This window comes from Anser cygnoides, chromosome 3 (genome assembly GCF_040182565.1).
Source record: "Anser cygnoides isolate HZ-2024a breed goose chromosome 3, Taihu_goose_T2T_genome, whole genome shotgun sequence".
NCBI lineage: Eukaryota > Metazoa > Chordata > Aves > Anseriformes > Anatidae > Anser > Anser cygnoides.
This window is the reverse complement of record NC_089875.1, coordinates 94,854,731-94,871,491: the sequence shown is the minus strand read 5'-3', so window position 1 is coordinate 94,871,491 and position 16,761 is coordinate 94,854,731. Positions and strand designations below refer to the sequence as shown.

General features: G+C 40.5%; 2 protein-coding genes across 3 annotated transcripts; both read left to right on the top strand.

Annotated features, from left to right (window-relative positions):
- Positions 1 to 215: 215 nt before the first annotated feature.
- LOC136790502 (uncharacterized) lies at positions 216 to 8,206 on the top strand. Its single transcript, XM_066994742.1, has 2 exons — positions 216 to 426; positions 7,691 to 8,206. The coding sequence occupies exons 1-2, from the start codon at positions 388 to 390 to the stop codon at positions 7,784 to 7,786; spliced, it is 135 nt and encodes a 44-aa protein (XP_066850843.1). The 5' UTR covers positions 216 to 387; the 3' UTR covers positions 7,787 to 8,206.
- PTP4A1 (protein tyrosine phosphatase 4A1) lies at positions 8,028 to 14,438 on the top strand. Of its 2 annotated transcripts, none has more exons than XM_066994741.1 (5): positions 8,028 to 8,240; positions 9,755 to 9,847; positions 10,186 to 10,316; positions 11,750 to 11,823; positions 12,844 to 14,438. In XM_066994741.1, exons 1-5 carry the CDS (start codon positions 8,136 to 8,138, stop codon positions 12,984 to 12,986), a joined length of 546 nt encoding a protein of 181 aa, XP_066850842.1. In that variant the 5' UTR covers positions 8,028 to 8,135; the 3' UTR covers positions 12,987 to 14,438. The 2 variants fall into 2 exon arrangements, with proteins under 2 accessions (XP_066850842.1, XP_047906827.1); XM_048050870.2 differs by having other exon boundaries at positions 11,750 to 11,824; positions 12,841 to 14,438.
- Positions 14,439 to 16,761: the final 2,323 nt, after the last annotated feature.

Below are 16,761 nucleotides of genomic sequence, written 5' to 3'. Positions count from 1 at the left end.
CAGCAACCGGTTCCCGCCGGCTGCCTCCGCCTCTCGGCGCCCTCCCGCCCCCGCCCGCTGAAGCCCCGCCCCGCGGGCGGCGCCGCTCCCGCCCCCTCCGCGCAGGCGGCGCCTCCGATTGGGCGAGCGCCACGCTCGTCGCGGCCGGGCGCCGGCGAGGGGCGGGCCCCGCGGCGCTAGTGCAGGAGGCGGCGCCCAGGCTCCCCCCTTGTGCCGCCGCGTCCGCGCCGCGCCAGCCCGCAGAGCCGCCCGCCGCCGCCGCAGCTGTATGCCCCAGCCCCGCTCCGCCGCCGAACCCCCTCCGGCAGCTCCGCGGCCTCCAGCGCCTCCGCGTCCTCCTGCTTCTGCTCCTCCTGCCCCCGGCGGTGGCGCCCGCACCCCGGCTGTATGATCAGGCTACAGTCTTCAATGAGTAACCATATTCCTGTGAGTGCCGCCGCGACGCGACGCCCCCCCGCACACTGGCACGCACCCTGCCCGCGGACCCTCGCCCCGCCGGGCGTGCCGGGCTCGGCGCCTCTCCCTCTCCTCTCCCCCCCCTCCCCGGCCCCTTCCGTCTCCTCCATGTTGTCTCCTTTGTTCTGGCGCCCGGGCGGGCCTCAGGGCAGCCGGGACAGGCTCGCCCTCGCCGCGCCGCCAGAGGATGGGTTGACCTGTCCGCCGGTCCTCATCGCGTTGGAAGCTCGGCGGCGGCGGCGGCTCCTGGTGCGGGCACCGCAGCGCCCCGGCGTTGTGGCAGGCCCGCGGCGCGGCGGGGGCCGGGAGCCCCCTGCCGGGGGGAGGCCGGGGCCGGGCGGCGGCTGCGGGGGACAAGATGGCTCCGCGGCGGGAGCCGGAGGGAAGCGCGGCTCCCTCCCGGCGGGAGGAGGAGGAGGCGGCCCCCCGGCGGCTTAACGCGGCGCTCGGCGCGGCCCCGGGCCCGCAGGGCGCTGGGACAAGCCTCGGCTTGTCCGGCCGCGTGGGCGAAGGCGGGGAGGGAGGCGGGGAGGGAGCCATGGCGGCGGGCCCCGCGGCGGCGGGCACGTGCGCGGCGGCCATGAGGGCGGCGGGGCGGCCATGAGGGAGGCCGTGAGGGCGGCGGGGCGGCCGCGCTTTGTCTCGGCCGGGCTGCGGCTGTCGGGACGCGGAGCCTTCGTGAGACGAGGCTGGGAGCGGGCTGAACGCCTGGCCGGCTCCTCGGAGGGAAGAGGAGGCTGCAGAGGACCCGGCCAAAGGCACGTTCGAGCGGGTGCTGCCGTAGCAGCCTGCCGCTTCACGGTTACAAGCTCACGAGCGTAATAAAATCCATGAATTTTGCCGGAACCTGTCGTTAAGACCTTTCTTTGTGTTGTTTTCTTCCCCTCCCCTCGTAATCTCTCCGTTGCTTAACTTCCGTGACCGCAGAGCACGCCGTGTGTTAAAGCAGCAACGCCACAAAGCTGGCAGGTGGTGGTACGCCCTCCGCAAGCAAGCAAAACATGATCAAAATCAGGTCGCTATCAGCTGGCAGTAGTAGAAGCACGATCATTCGTGTGCAGCTTTTAGTCTGGTCGCCAGCTGTGTGCACAGCAAATCCCCTGAGCTGACACTGTGTTCAGCGATCGTGGTGTGCCTCGCTGCTGCCGGAGACAACTTCCCAATATGTCTACCTGTGTCTGCGGAGTCGCCAAAGCAGTGACTCAGAAGTACGAACGCTGTCTCCTCGTAACTTCATTAAACTGTCAGATCGAAAAAAACGTGAAGATGACACTTAAATGTCAGCTCTCGTTATTCTACCGATGGAACGGCAGAGTGCTTTGAAATTGTCGTACAGGAGCGGCATTGTTTCAGGGGAAAAATGTGAAAGAATGCAGAAATTGCACAGGGAGGAAATGTGAGAATGAGGAAGAAAAATGAGTGACAGCTGTAGCAGGGGCTAAGGGAGAAGGATATCATTGTCTTAGTGAAATTAAACGTGTCAGTATAGCAGTAAATAAATAAAACTTAATCTTATCTAATGAATCCTATCTTGTGAAACCTTTTTATTATGACAAAGACATGACACGTAATAATGCTGGATCTATCCCAGTGTGTAGGCTGACTGTAAGTGATCACTTCTCTTAAAGATTAACCAGAACTCCCAGATCAGGGTATTACTGAGTTCTAAGCTAGTTGTAGATACCTTATATTTAAAGAAATAAAACTCATTCTGTAAGATCAACAAAAAAGGTAACTGTTATGAGTAGATCCCTAACTTCTTACAGCTTCTCTCACAGATGCAGCAGCTTCGAGACTTGTATTACACTTAAAATACAGCAATAACTGTTCTTGCCTGTATATGCTTAAAACATAATGGAGTAAATTTTGAGTAGAATGACAAGAACTATGTAGATTGCTGTTTAAGCAACAGAAGCGTTAAGTCATTTTTGAGTCTGGCCTTCAGAAACTTCAGAACTTCAGAAACTGGCCTTCAGTCTGGCTTTCAGAAACTCAGAGGATGCATTAGAAAAGGGGTGGAATTGGACTGTCATGTCTTGCTTTCCCCAATAGGGAATTAAGGAGTTTTTTCATGTTCTTTCATGGTGCAAGTAGGAGAACTGGGAATATAGTCACAAGGCCTCAGTTTCATCATCTGTTGAAGTTGCGTTGACTTGTTATACAGGAAGTTTTGAGATAATCTTTTCTTCCCCTGAACTGCATGCTTTAACCACAAGAAATGTCCTTCCTTTGTGGAGCATGTTGTAACAAATTTGTGATAAACCCTTGGCATCTCTTGTTTGTGATAGGCGAGTGTATTTTCTTAGGCTGTGAGTTGCTTTCTCTGAGCCAAAATGGATAGCCCTGTCATTGTGGATATCATAACACAGGTGTTTGTGTACCCCGTAGATGGAAAGTGAATCTTGTCAACAATACCTAATGAAGGTGTGCCATCACCTTATGTAATGGCTCTGCAGTTAGTACCCCTTTCCCTCCCACATCTTTGCCCCTGCCTTTGTTACCACTTAGGCCTTGCCGTGGAAGAAAAAGTCAGGATACTTACACCAGTGTTTTTCAGTAACTTTTTACCAAGTAGCAAGTTAGAACAATCGTAGGCAGTGTCACATTGTAATGAAGTTCAGTTTTCTAGTTTTTATTCTGTAGTTTCAGTAACAAAGTGTTACTGAAAGCAGCAAGTCTGGATTCAGAGAATGGGATGCCCACCTAGTTGATTCTGGACATAAATGTTCAGTGTAGGAGCAGGTGGGTTGAGCAGCTGAGAGCCATCTTATGCGTCTTCTGAAAGTGAAGTGCCATGCAGCCATGTAGACAAGTGCTTCTGTTTTGCACACTTCTAAAGGTGCTACCAGGTTTTGAACAAGAATGTCAGTGGCGTGGGATAACCTTACAGGTCTTCCGTTTCCACATAGTGGTACCAATCTCACACATTTTTCATAAGCACTTTTTGCCAGATGTAAATGATTGTTTCAAACAGAATTGACGTTTGAAGCTTCCTGTCAGCAAAGACAAATAATTTAGCTTCCCGTACCAAAGAAGAGTGTGAATTAAAGCTTTTCTTTATGAGATGTCTTCCTCTTGCTTGAATAATTATTCTGTAATTTCTTCCAGCATATGTGATAGATGGAGCAATCATAATTTACATGACTTTGTCCCTTATTGGACAGGATACCTCCTTTTAATAAGAGGTCTTGGCATATTAACCTTCATTTTGTTTTCCAAGTCTTGATGGATCTGAGAGTCTAAATGTAGCATGGCTTTCTGTTACTAATAGAAACTGCTGCTGTCATCACCAAAAATTCTTCAGTGTTATTTTCCTCAAGGATAGCTCACTTTGAAATGGAAAGCCATGTGAAGGAGTACGCAAATTAACAGTACAAACTATTTGTTGGTATCATTCTGTTAAGCTTCTGTATACAACAGCATGCATTTGGGTTTCATTTTTGCAGCCTTATGCTTTTCTATGGTATCTTGATTTTTTGATAAATCACCTACCAAATAATTAACTGCCTGAAACAATATAGTGACTTAAACTGTACTTCCAAGCCTCTTGAAAGTTGCTGAAGTCATTTGAGTTCTCACCAAGCGTGAAGTGGTGTTAATTACTGCAACAGCGTGTTTATAGCTGACTTTTTGTCTTCCAGATCTTTTTGCTGAAGACGGATGAAACCTTGTACTCCAGCTTAATGTCCTAACACAAATAGCATGCCGATATACTTGTCTGTAATTTTAACTTGACTCCTGGAACAGACCTAAACTAGGTTGGCAAAATCTATCTTAGCATAGTACAGACTATTGCAGCATTAAGGAATCAGTCTGCACATGGAGCTTTCCAGCTAACAGTGATGAGAAGAGACGGCATACTCATCAAAGGAAAATGAGAGCTTTGCTCCTTTATAATGTGGCAGCAGCTGTTGCCAAGGCAAACAGTGAGAACGAAATGCATGCTTAGTTAGGTCCTTACTTCTCTGAATTAGTAAGGTGCTGATGTGTCTAATTGCTAACTGCTAAGCCAGTATTAAAGAAATTAATCCATTTGTAGGGGTTAATTGCACAGAGAACTCAAACTTAACATCGTGTAATGTAGTCCCTTCAACTTTGTATAATTTGAATTGTGAACGCAGTTTCTGGATGTGATTAACAACCTGCTTTGAAAAAGGAGGCGTTGCTGCTTAACAAGTGCTCTGCTGCCTGCCCTCCTCTTTACCCCTGCAATGTGTTTGTCTGCTTTATATTGAGTACTCCCAGGAGCGCACTGAGGGCAGCCAACCCACTAGACTAGATGAAACCCAATGGCTTCTTACTTCCTACCTGCCCCCGTATGGGGTCGTGCTGCCTTGTTTCTGATTCCTCTGTGTTCCTTTCCCTCTAAATTCTTCATCTTGTGGATTGAAAAACCTTTTCTTTACCCTAGTGACCCAGTTCTGTCTCATAATTTTGAGCTCACATTTATGCTCTGTTATTTCTGTTTCTGACACTCTTCTCTCCCTCATCCTCTACTGGAGAAAATGGACAGCTTGTCTTAGAAGACTTAAAAAGAGATAAACTTGAGATCTGCCAGCACATGAGAAAAGCAGTGTAAGACCTTGTGCAGATGGATCTGCTTAAAGCTGTCCTGTGCCTTTCTGGCGTTCTGCTTCTTAAACTAATTGAAAGTGACTTTAAATAAGCCCTCTTCAGTCCTCAGTTGCTATTTTAGGTGTTCCGTAAGTCTGGTCCTAGAACTTCTTAGTGCACCATCTACCTTTTGCTGGTATGGTTGGTATGTCGATGATGCTTGAAATTCCTCACGTTCTGCTGGTTACTGTTATTCTGTCGCCCTTTAACTCTTTGAGGGATCCTTCCTGCTCCTTTTTCATGCTTATTTTATTTCAAGATCTCAGGTTACATCACAAATAAATTTGCCAATTACTTGGAGAATTAATCCTCTAGTCTTCATTAAAATGGTGATGATAGTACCTCTGGAACGACAGCAATGCGTGTGTGCAGCCATTTTTGTGCTCTTCCTGCTAACTAGTTTGTTATACTGGTTAGCAGCTGGTTTTTTTTTTTGTCTTGTTTTTAAGCCAGTAAGGTGCATCCTTAAAAGTTGTTAACAAAAAGCTGTCTGAAAATGCGAAAAGGACGGCGGGAGGCATTTGGTGTGCTTTTTGTAAAGGTACTTGGTAACTGTATGGTTCATCTCTGCTACAGTATAAACTGGAATGACTTTTCCCTGTTACAAGAACTTCCTCTCCTCTGGGCTTAGGAATGGAGCAAAGCCATGCCTGCAATATAAAACATTGTTGCAGTTCTTTAAAAGCATAGAGCCCTTGGAGAACTCCTGTGCTGCCAGGAGGCCTCTTAGGAAAACCAGCAATTGTTAGGTCATTTGATCTGTTGTGACTTCTGCTTAATACTCCCCATTGTTATGAATATGCTCGCTGTAGTCTTCCTGGATATGGTTTAGTGTCTGCAGTGGGGTCTTAGTGGGACTCTAAATCCTGGATGGCAACTAGCAAACCTCAGTTATTTGCATGTAGCTTTTTCTTCCTGCCCTTTTCAACAAAGTGTTTTAAGACATTGGCAGTTGTCAGGCTTTACTGTGCAGTTTTCTTTAGGTTCTCATCTTTTGAATTTGCTTTCTTGCGGTTGGGCTGCTTTTCAGCACAGGCTGGTTCTTTCATGGTTATTTGAAAGAAAGTTGAGGGTAGGAGCACTGAAATGCTGTTGCTTATTTTCTCATGTGTGCTTGCCGTGATCATGTACATGGATGGATGCATGGAGTTTGTGGTTAAAAAAAAGTCTGAATATTGCTACAGTTTACCTACATTGTATATTTTTCTAGTAAGTAGATTTATGAAGGCAAAGATAGATTTCCCAGCCTACCAAAAATCCCATTTAAAACAGTGAGTCTCTGATAGTAATTCTGTAATATTGCATGCTCAGCTAACCCATTCCCAAAGTATGTTGGATGATATTTTGTTTGGACTTCGAAATGTTTGAATTCCTTCCAGTGTTTGAAGTTGACTGGCCGGCATACTTCATTTTTCCTGAGAAGTTGTAGGGTTGGCGATGTTTCTCATTATACCTAAGAATAATTCGTGAGCATCTGTTTCAGCTTGTATCTATCCTTTTGGGAAACAAAACTTTCTTCTTCCCTTCTGTTCCCTAGGTAGAAAGGGCCTTCTGGGTATCATCACCAGCACTGCCACTGTGGCTGGGCACGAAACTAACTCTTGTGCCATAAGGTTCCAGAGTGCATGAAAGCATGTATTCTTGGATCATATTCACAGCAACATCTGCAAATGAATGCATAACTCATGGCAGTTCATCAGCTATCTACTTCCTGATTGTGCATCTTGCAGTGACTTTATATGCAAATTTAATCTTAGGAAAATAGCAGGCTACTGGGCAGGAATAACCTACTCAATAAACTTGCCTTCATATTTTTTTAGTTAGAGTATAACCACTATCTTGATATAGTAATAAAGCAATGGTGCGGAAAGGCAATTAAGTGTAGATAAAAGCTGCTGTGTCTTCATCCTTAAGTATGTGAAATGTTCCTTTAGAAGTCTGCGCGCTTTAAGTCTCAAAACGTGTTTCAAAGCTTGTGATATTTTGTTAGGCCACGAAGATTTTGGGGTTTGCTTTCAAGGCCTCCTGCATTTCCAAGGTGTTATTTTCTTTTTTTTAACTGGCTATTCTGTATGTGAATTAATGGTTCTTACATGCAAAGTCTGTCCATTGCATTAGCCTTTAAGGCAAGTTATTCTGTCTCTGTGTAGAGAATGGTAGTTTGGTTTAAACAGTAGTTGTCTGAATATTCAGAGTGAATGTTTAAGGAATCTCATGTGTGTCTTTGTGTGGCTGCTTAAGGTCAGTGTAACTTTAGTAGGTGTTGTGATATTTCTTAATTGCAGTAGAAGATATGTACACTGGGAGTTCTTAAAACTTCATATTTTCTTGCTAAGTTAGCACTTTTGAGTTTATACTTGAAAATATTTAAATCTTCAGTATTAAAACTACTCGATATAGCAACTTTGTTTTAATAAATATATTGACTTTCTAGTAAACAGTTTCTTTGTCAAGGAGGGTAACAGGATTTTTATGCAAATAAAATTCTTGGATTTAAAGAATAAACCATGTGAAACTTGGTCTTTCTCCTTTCATTTATTCAGTTTATAATGCTTATTGTCTTAAAAATAACCTTACCTCACATATGCTCATTTCGTTTTTTTCTCCTTTTTCTTTACAGCAGTTCTGTGGTGTTCTTGGTCACACATTTATGGAGTTTCTGAAGGGCAGTGGAGACTACTGCCAGGCACAGCACGACCTCTATGCAGACAAGTGAACTGTAGAAATTCATTACTACTCCACCAAGAAGCCCCCCTAAGAGTGGTTGACCAGGATAAGGAGTATTGAATTGAAATTGGCAGAGCATTTAACAAAAGAATTCAGACCTGGATGGGGTAAACCTCAGTGCACTGCCTTTCTTTTGCCTCAGTATTACTGGATTGAAGAATTGCTGCTTCTTGTTAGGAGGTTCATTTCATTTCCCATTGCTCCCAACTTCATACTTTGAAGCACTGAGAATTTCACGTGGAGTATAGTGAAGTAGACTTCAGTTTCTCTACATCACTTCTGTATTAGATTTTTTTTGAATCCTTTCATAATCTTGTTGCATGTTTAACTAAATTAATATGGCCCGAATGAACCGCCCAGCTCCTGTGGAAATCACCTACAAGAACATGAGATTCCTAATCACACACAATCCAACCAATGCAACCTTAAACAAATTTATAGAGGTAAGGTTGGGCTGGAGTTCTTACTGATGTATTCTTATATATGCCTCAACAGCATGCTATACTAACAATTTCATCTTGAGTATTTGATAACTGCAGAGTCTGTATGAAGCAGTAATGAGACTGTTCATATGTTAACTCATTTTAAGTAGCAGTGCCATGCTTCACAGACAAATCTACTTGGAGACTTCGGCATTCACCAAAGCATACTTCTGAAAGTGAAGCACAGAAATAATTATCTAGTATTTAGTACAGTGCTTAGGAGTGTAATCAGGAATGGTCTGTCTGAGTTCTGTAGAACTAGAATCTGCTAGTGATGGGAACCCATGTTCAGATTCATCTAAGCAGTATAACATTTCCTTGTCTTTATTGCAGTACTGGTTATAAAGAGAATAATTCAGTATAGATTGTAGACAAGAAACTTCGGAACAAATAATAGAATCACAATGTGCTTTCGCTGCCTGTTTCCTTTCAGTATTAGTAGATGATGGTTCTAGTGTAGCTTAAGACAATCCTCTTAGGTGCCAGTGTTTACATGACTGAAATTTATGGTAGTAGATTTGTTCTGCATCCTGAGTTGTTGATGCTACTTAAGTGTTTCAGTATATGCTGAAACTTTCCCAGCTAAAGCATGTCTTTGCATATATTGCTAGTATCTGAATCTTTCATCTGAACCTTGCAGCTAGCATGTTGGAGGCATAAGGTGTACAGTGAAGTGTATGCTAAAAATGCCTTCCTCCAGAGTTACCTGTGGGTGAAGTTTGAGTTTGTAAATGCAATCTTATTAGCAAGATTTAAGGTCTTTCTGTCATACCTCTGTTTTATATATGCACTCAGTATGGGCTAATTTACAAGAAACACAGTGAGTTAATACATTTTTTATACTCTCACGGCTAGACGAAGTGTTCACTTCACATGATAGCGTGAACGATGGGTTTTTGCAGGGAAAATGAAGTGTGATTGCACTGTTGTGCAATCCCTCATAAATGAGGGTTCATGGTAAAATGGAAAGTTCATTTTTTTATTCTCAAATTATGAAAACCCATGAACTGGAATGATTTATTGTCGTATGCTCACAATTCTTATCAGTAAGGCGTGTTACATATAAACTGCTAGTTTTAAGTAGTATGTGCAAAGGGGAAGATCTTAGCATCACTTAGAATGCTTTAGTGAAGCATATAGCTAACCAGGAAGCTAACTGTTCCTTTAAAAGAAGTAATCTTTTGAAGCTTACTGCTTATTTCATCAGTATGTATCTGGATCTGACTTAAAACAAAACAAAAAAACAAAAAACAAAAACAAAAAAAAACAACAAACACTTCAGATATGTTTGCAGAAGAGCTTACAGGTATCTGGCATTAGTGCACAGTAGTTTTCACTTATTTCAGCTGTGTTCTTCACAGGCTGGCAAGCATTTGTGTTAGTTCATTTACTGAAACTTTTGGAATAAGTTAATAAGCAAACCTGTTGAGAAAATAAGTCAGTTTACTCTTAAAATGGTTCTTTTCACTCCCTAGGAACTTAAGAAATATGGTGTTACCACAGTGGTAAGAGTGTGTGAAGCTACTTATGACACTGCTCCGGTGGAAAAAGAAGGCATTCAGGTTTTGGTAAGTAGTGTAGCAGATGCTTTTTTACACGTAAAGTTTATAGTTGTTAGTCACTGGCTTAATTTACTCTATAAGCGTATTCTAACAGTAAAAGCTCCATAGACCTCTACTGTTAGGAGAAACAAAACAGGTTTTGTGCAAATGCCTTTGCTCAATGAAACAGATTGAGAGGAATATACTCCTAATGTTGCTATGCTTATATTTTTATAAAAACATAAATTTGAGTGGTTCCCTTACCTGTCAGCTCTTTTGTCAATTATGCATACTACTTTTTTATGCACAAAACAGTAGGAGTTGCATCTTCTATGTATTTACGCATGTGTCATGTTATATTATAGGACTGGCCCTTTGATGACGGTGCTCCACCATCCAACCAGATCGTTGATGATTGGCTAAACCTCCTTAAAGTTAAATTTCGTGAAGAACCTGGTTGTTGTATTGCTGTACACTGTGTTGCTGGTCTTGGACGGTGGGTAAAGTTTTAAAGATCTGTTGAATTGTCATCCCTGGTCAGACTTGTGAATATTTAGTACAAAAGTTTAGTTGAGGCAAATGTAAAATAGTCACAGATCCAGCATTGGAATGAGCTCACACTCAAGTTAAGTTAAATGACAGCAAACTGTTGTATGTAATATATAGGAATTAAATTAGTCAAAAGATCGTGCTGTTATCACAGCTATTGAATTACTAAATGAAGTAAAAAACTACATTCCTATACCAAGCATATTAATGAGTATCCCACTGGTATTTTTTGTCTTGCTACAGTCTTCCTTTTCTGTATGGATTTGTTCTTTATTGATTCTCATCTGTATGTCTTTTTCCATCCCTATTGCAGCAGTATTGCCAGTTTCCTGGTAACGGGGATACTATAGCCATTAGCCCCAAATGAGTGAAGTGTTCTGGCATATCAAGAACAACTTTAACTCACCAGATATTTGGTTGTTTTCCAAAGTCTGGAAGCTCTGTTTCAGTGTGTCACACTTTTAACTCTGAGCCTCCAAATTTACACAGATGAAGCTAAATACCCTACTAACCCTGCTTCTTCTGTCTGCTGGGACTCCTAAATACAGCTCTAACAGTTCTGAAGACACAATGTTTTTTCTGTTACTTTTTTAGACTACCTAGAAATAAGTCTGCTCAAAAGGTAGCTGAAATATTTTAGCCATTGGTTTCAGCATTTCCAATATAAAATAAAATGGAGGTTTCTGGTCTTGGCATGGCTTATCCACTTCTTGCATTATGGCTTCGCATGAGGTGACTGTAGTGCTATATGCCACCAAAACAAGTGATATATCTGGTTTTCCCCCTCAAAATTTGGTGGTTAACTAGTTGGAAAAAAAAGTTCGTAACTTATCACGTAAGGCTTGTTAAATCCTTGAACATATAAAACCATTTAGTAAGCTTGTTATTAGGTGCGCATACCTTTTGCTGCAATATGGCGTGTTTTTTCTGTCTTGCATGTGGCTCTTTCTTAAAAAAAAAAATAAATGGAGCCATACGTTGTTAATCTTTGAGTTAATTTGTGCCAGGCTTTCTTAACTGAAGACAGTATTCTGTCGGATGAAGAACACTTTAGCAAGCAAGGAAATCCTTGGCTTGGGTGGAATAATAACTTACATTTTATTCCTGCTGTCTTCCCATATACCTGAAGTCAGGTGAACAAAACTAAGGTTAACTAAAGCTAATTCTTCCTTTTTTTTTTTTTTTTAAGGGCAATACATAGCTTGAAAACACGGTATAATTGCCCAGTTATGTAGAAAACCTTTCCATCTTTCTTAGCTTTCTCTTCTGTCCTTTGCATGTCTTTTTTGCTTCTCCAGGGAAGAAGTGAGAGAAGTATAATTCTTTCCTGAGTATGCACTGGTAAATGCTAAATTGAACAATTTTTTTTTTTTTTACTAGAGCTCCAGTCTTAGTTGCTCTTGCACTGATAGAATGTGGAATGAAGTATGAAGATGCAGTGCAGTTTATAAGACAGTAAGTATGAAACTAACATCTGTTTCCAAGATATAACACACTGACATATCCTTGGGTATTGCAGGGAATTCTAAATTCTTGTTTGTTGATCTTTAAAAAGTTCAGACTTCTCTTATAACAAACATTCTTCATAACAGTCAGTGTTGTAAGACTTGACCTGTGGGATTGGTATTTCCTCATGAGAGGCACAACAACACTTTGAAACTTAGGTTCTGTCTACTAGCTGGAGCTAACATTCATTCATTCACATTTGTGGTTCCTTTCTTTATTAGATCAATGTGTCCTAAACAGTTTTTTCCCCATGTTTTTTTCTGGTAGTCTACCTAAGAAGAGTATTTCCTTGTATTTTTTGTGCCTACATGCAAGTTGAATGAGAACAATTTTAGTCTTGATGCACTAACTTTCTAGATGCCCTCTATATTTTAAAGAGGGTTTATTGCAAACTAAAAATAGCAAAATACTTGTACAATTGCTAAGCCTTTAAGGAATTATGTTCAACTTGCACATCTTCAGGCTGGTATATACAAAGTGAGGAATATGAAGCCTGGTACACATTTCAAAGAATAAATGAAAATGTAGCTCTTTCATAGGCTCTTGGTTTGAGCAGAACCAAGAAAGTTCAACTTATAATACTAAGTATTCTCTTAATATTGTAGTATTCTTAATTATTTTAAGAGATTGAATAACTTTAGCTTGTTTAAGTAGGAGACAGTCTCAGATCTGTTCTCTGTAGCTTTTTTTTGAAGTTTCTTCTAAAGATCTTACGCAAGATCTTTGTCTTGTATATACCAGAGGTGAAAACACTATCTAAAATACTATGTGGTCCAATGAGGTATTTGTGAAAGGAAGCTACCACCCTCTTTCCTGGCACTTAACTTTTAATTACTGTTATTTTCATTACAGTCCTGACTTAATGGTATTTTTTTCAAGTGACCTAAAAATATTTTTCTCCGATGGGTGGTATTATTTCACTGGGCAGTAGTTTAATATTTTAAGATACTTTTTCTTTCATTTAGGAAACGTCGTGGAGCTTTTAACAGCAAGCAACTTCTGTACTTGGAGAAGTACCGCCCCAAGATGCGCCTCCGTTTTAAAGACTCCAATGGTCACCGAAATAACTGTTGCATTCAGTAAAGCCCAACAGCCTATGCTACTACTTTAGGATTAAAGGATGGGAACTAAGAATTAAGCAGACTGCATGCCAAAGACATGGGTCTGATATTTTTTAGTAGTAAAGGAAGCTTCCTTAGGAGTAATTAATAGGCTAAAAGCTTAGTAGAAATGCAACCGTATGTTTAGATGAATACTCAACTGTTTGGAGACCCAGTAAATGTTTTTGCTGTACCCTGAGCTGTCTGAGCTGTCTCCTTGTTTATTAATTACCAGTTCAAATATCCTTTAATCATGCCATTGAGTCTTACCCACCTAGTTTCTACTACTAAAAATTGGGGTACTAAAGTAAATCAATCCGTAGAGAGATTAGGTGCCAAAATACCCAGCATATCAGCTATATGTTTTTCCTTATAAATGAGCATAGTTCTGATGAATTAAGAACTACCAGCTTATCTGGACCTTACTTTTTTTTTCTAGTCATTTCAATATTGAAGAATATGGCCTCTAAGATAGTCTTGCCTGCTTCACTGTATGTTTCGTCTCCCACAATCGCACTAGAATTATCAGGATTTGCACAGTCTGTTTTTTTTAATACTATGAATTACAGCAACTTTTTCTCCAGTGTCTGTACTTTCTGTTACCTGAACCTCTCCATTTTACAAATCATTACTCTGTGGTTACTCATGTAGAAAATCTTTTAAATTGTACAGAAGCACACAAGTCTTTAATGTCTCCAGACAAAAAGCCTTACAGTAAAATTAATGTTGGCACTTGATGTGCAACTTAACAGAGGGCCTAAAAAGGTTGGGAGGGGCTATTTAATATTTCTAGTAAAATGTTGCCTTTGTCTTGTGCAGGAAGTATAGAATATGCCCTTTACTTTAGTAAATATTTTTTTAAAACGTAGAAATGCTTTGTTATTGTAGCTAAAAATTCTTAATCAGAAAATTTCTGAAAAATCTTGTAGTTTCTTTTACTGTACCTATTGAAAGTTGTTTACCGACTATTGCTTTGTTGAAAGTGTGATTTTTTTTTCTTTTGTTTTTCCCTCCTTGAGTTTCTGCTATGACTTGGGCAGACCTCTGTAATATTTTGTATGCCTTTCAAGCTGCGTAACTTAATATTTGGATACTTGATAATTTGTTTTATTATGTAATTGATAAAATGGTGATGTGTATTAATGTTAGTTCAACCATATATTTATACTGTCTTGGGAATGTGTGGTTATAGTTCTGTGGGAGAAATAATTTTGCCAGTGTTCACCAGCTTGTAAAATCTAGTGCGAGAGCTTAAACATCTAAATAAATACTGAAATGCACTTAAAGTTTGCTGAAACACTCATGACTTTCACTTCTTCTTGTGTAGTTTGTCAGCAATCTTACGGTTTCTAAATTCAGAATCTATCCAGGCACCTGTTTTTTTTAAATCTGGGCCTGAGTGTCCCCTTTGCTGTAATGTTTGCTGTTTGTTTTACTCATAAATAAATGTGGACAAAAATTAATAGTAGAAAGTACGCTATTTCTTTATGGAGCTTACTTTTGACTTCCTTTCCCCAGTACTAAGGTAAGTTACTAACTTAACGTTCTTGAAATGATGCAATAAATACAGAGGAGTAATAAAACTAACGCTACTCATAAGTGTTATCTAAGTTTTACAGATATGTGCAGCAAATAATGTGATAGCCTCAGCCTTGACAATGAAATGCTATGTACAAACAGAAGGTATTACAAAAATTATGCAACCTAAAACTTAGGCAATTTCAGGTTTCCATAGTGGTGATTGAACTTCCTGATGGAAGCTGGAAGACTTTATTAGTCAGCTGGGCTGCTGTTCTTACCAGGTATATGTCTGCCCAAAAATTGAAGTTGTGGCTAAATATATCTTACCTTTCTAAAAGGTGAGGTTGAATGCTATGTACAACAGAAGCTTTAATGAGACTTCAGAAGGACTTTGGAGAGGTATGGTCTCATTAAAAAGAGCACTTTGAAATTCTATGTTGTTTGAAGAAGGCCTGCAACTGAATATAATTTACCTTTGTCATGAGTTCTGTACAGTAGTAAATTAAACTCTTAAGAGGAAATTAAACTTGGTTTAAAGAATATTTTGACTAAAGAAATAAATCTTAATGTTTCTTGTATTTTCAAGATTATTACTTAGAAATTGGCAAGCTTAAAGGTGTTAAAGTCTATTCTGTAAGCTTTCTACTTACCTGCTTCCTTATGAATTTCTGATAAGCTGGAAATGCTCCATCTGCTCAATTGCTGTAATTAAGTCTTCTAAGCTAAGGGCACTTTCTTGTACTGCAAACATAATTCAAAGTTATATGAAAGTAAATTCTAAAGCAATCTGAACACTTTTACATATAAAAGTCAGGGAAAAAATAGGGAGGAGGTAGCTGAAAACCAAGAGCCAGAATCTTGCAGGGGATTCATGTTTTGCAGTGAGATGGGACACTGGAGAGTATCTTCTGATCCTATAGCAAAGCTGATCCATTCTTTCCTCCTTAATTATTGTGTCTTGTCAGACTGTTTCCAGCAAAAAAATAAATAAATAAAGCCTTGTGCATCAGAACTGGGATCATCTTATACTTCCTGAAAAAGGTAACATTGAGTGAGCAGAGGAATATTCTAGTATCTTACTATCACTGTGGCACCTACCACCTGAGCCACCTGAAGAGACTGCAAATATTTTTTAGGGTAAATATAACTGTCTTCTGTATTCAAATCATGCTTTGTTAAATGAATAAACTGGTCCTTGAACAGTTTTAATATAACTGGTTGCACAGGGGGCTACCACTTTGTGCAAATAAGAACTGACAGGATACAACTCTACACTTTCTAGGTTAATTGGTTTATTACTCCTCTGTATACATGATTGTACGTCCATTTGTCTGAGGAAATGAGACCTTTAGAATGAAGACCAGTGTCGTCAGTGTTTCGATTGTCAAAATAGTCCGGTCTTGGGAACAATTGCAAATCTACAAAAAGTTGATAACTCAGGAGTTCATCAGGCTATTGTTATCCAATATAAATTGGTATCCAAACTAAGGTACAAGTAATTTATTCACATATGTTAGCATATCTTAGCTTGTATTCCTGTAAGTCCTAGTAAAATGCTTGTATTTTTTTTTTTTTACTTAAATCATTAGTGCAATGCCAGTACATCTTAAACAGAGGGAAGGCTGCATTTAGTTTGAGAGCTGTAACATGTTTGTGATGGTAGCTTGGTCCTCTGGACTGGTTTATGTCAAGCCCACTACTGAGTTTAATCAGTTACATAAACTGCTCTAGAGAGGAAAACTTTGCATGATGTACATATCAGTTTCAAGCAAAGATCAAGCAACTTCTGTACTATGTTAATCATATCTGAACGTGAATCCCTAGGGAATGGAAAATACCATTTCTTTTGCATAACAACTCTGGTAGATTTTAGGCACTAAAATGCTGGCTATACTCAAAATATGAAGATAACATGAAAATATGAAGTGAGTTAAAATTCAGTATAATTTACATGAATTGCCAAATAAAAGGGAAGAAACTTAAATGGAATTACTGTATCTTCAATTAAGGCTAAAACCTCACATGAAAGAGAAGGCCCTACTGCTGCATGTAATTTTATAGTGATCCTAATCATTTGAATGTTGTCCTTTCCTTAAGTGGTTCTATTTTCTTGGCAGTACTTAATTACACAATAGCGTATCATTCTCTTCTACTAGGCTGTGTTTCATCCAGTGGACTGTGAATGGGCTGTGAATTGCTGAGGGTGCACTTGATCCCACTGTCCATGTGAACCAACAAAGATGTTAAACAGTGCCACTCCCAGTA

Excerpts from the sequence above, each read along its gene's own strand:
- PTP4A1 (XM_066994741.1), top strand. The coding sequence starts at position 8,136 with ATGGCCCGAATGAACCGCCCAGCTCCTGTGGAAATCACCTACAAGAAC. Across the intron at positions 10,317-11,749 it reads TGTGTTGCTGGTCTTGGACG|AGCTCCAGTCTTAGTTGCTC; the intron begins GTGGGTAAAGTT and ends TTTTTTTACTAG. Across the intron at positions 11,824-12,843 it reads TGCAGTGCAGTTTATAAGAC|ACGTCGTGGAGCTTTTAACA; the intron begins AGTAAGTATGAA and ends TTCATTTAGGAA.
- LOC136790502 (XM_066994742.1), top strand. The coding sequence starts at position 388 with ATGATCAGGCTACAGTCTTCAATGAGTAACCATATTCCT. Across the intron at positions 427-7,690 it reads CAATGAGTAACCATATTCCT|CAGTTCTGTGGTGTTCTTGG; the intron begins GTGAGTGCCGCC and ends TTTTCTTTACAG.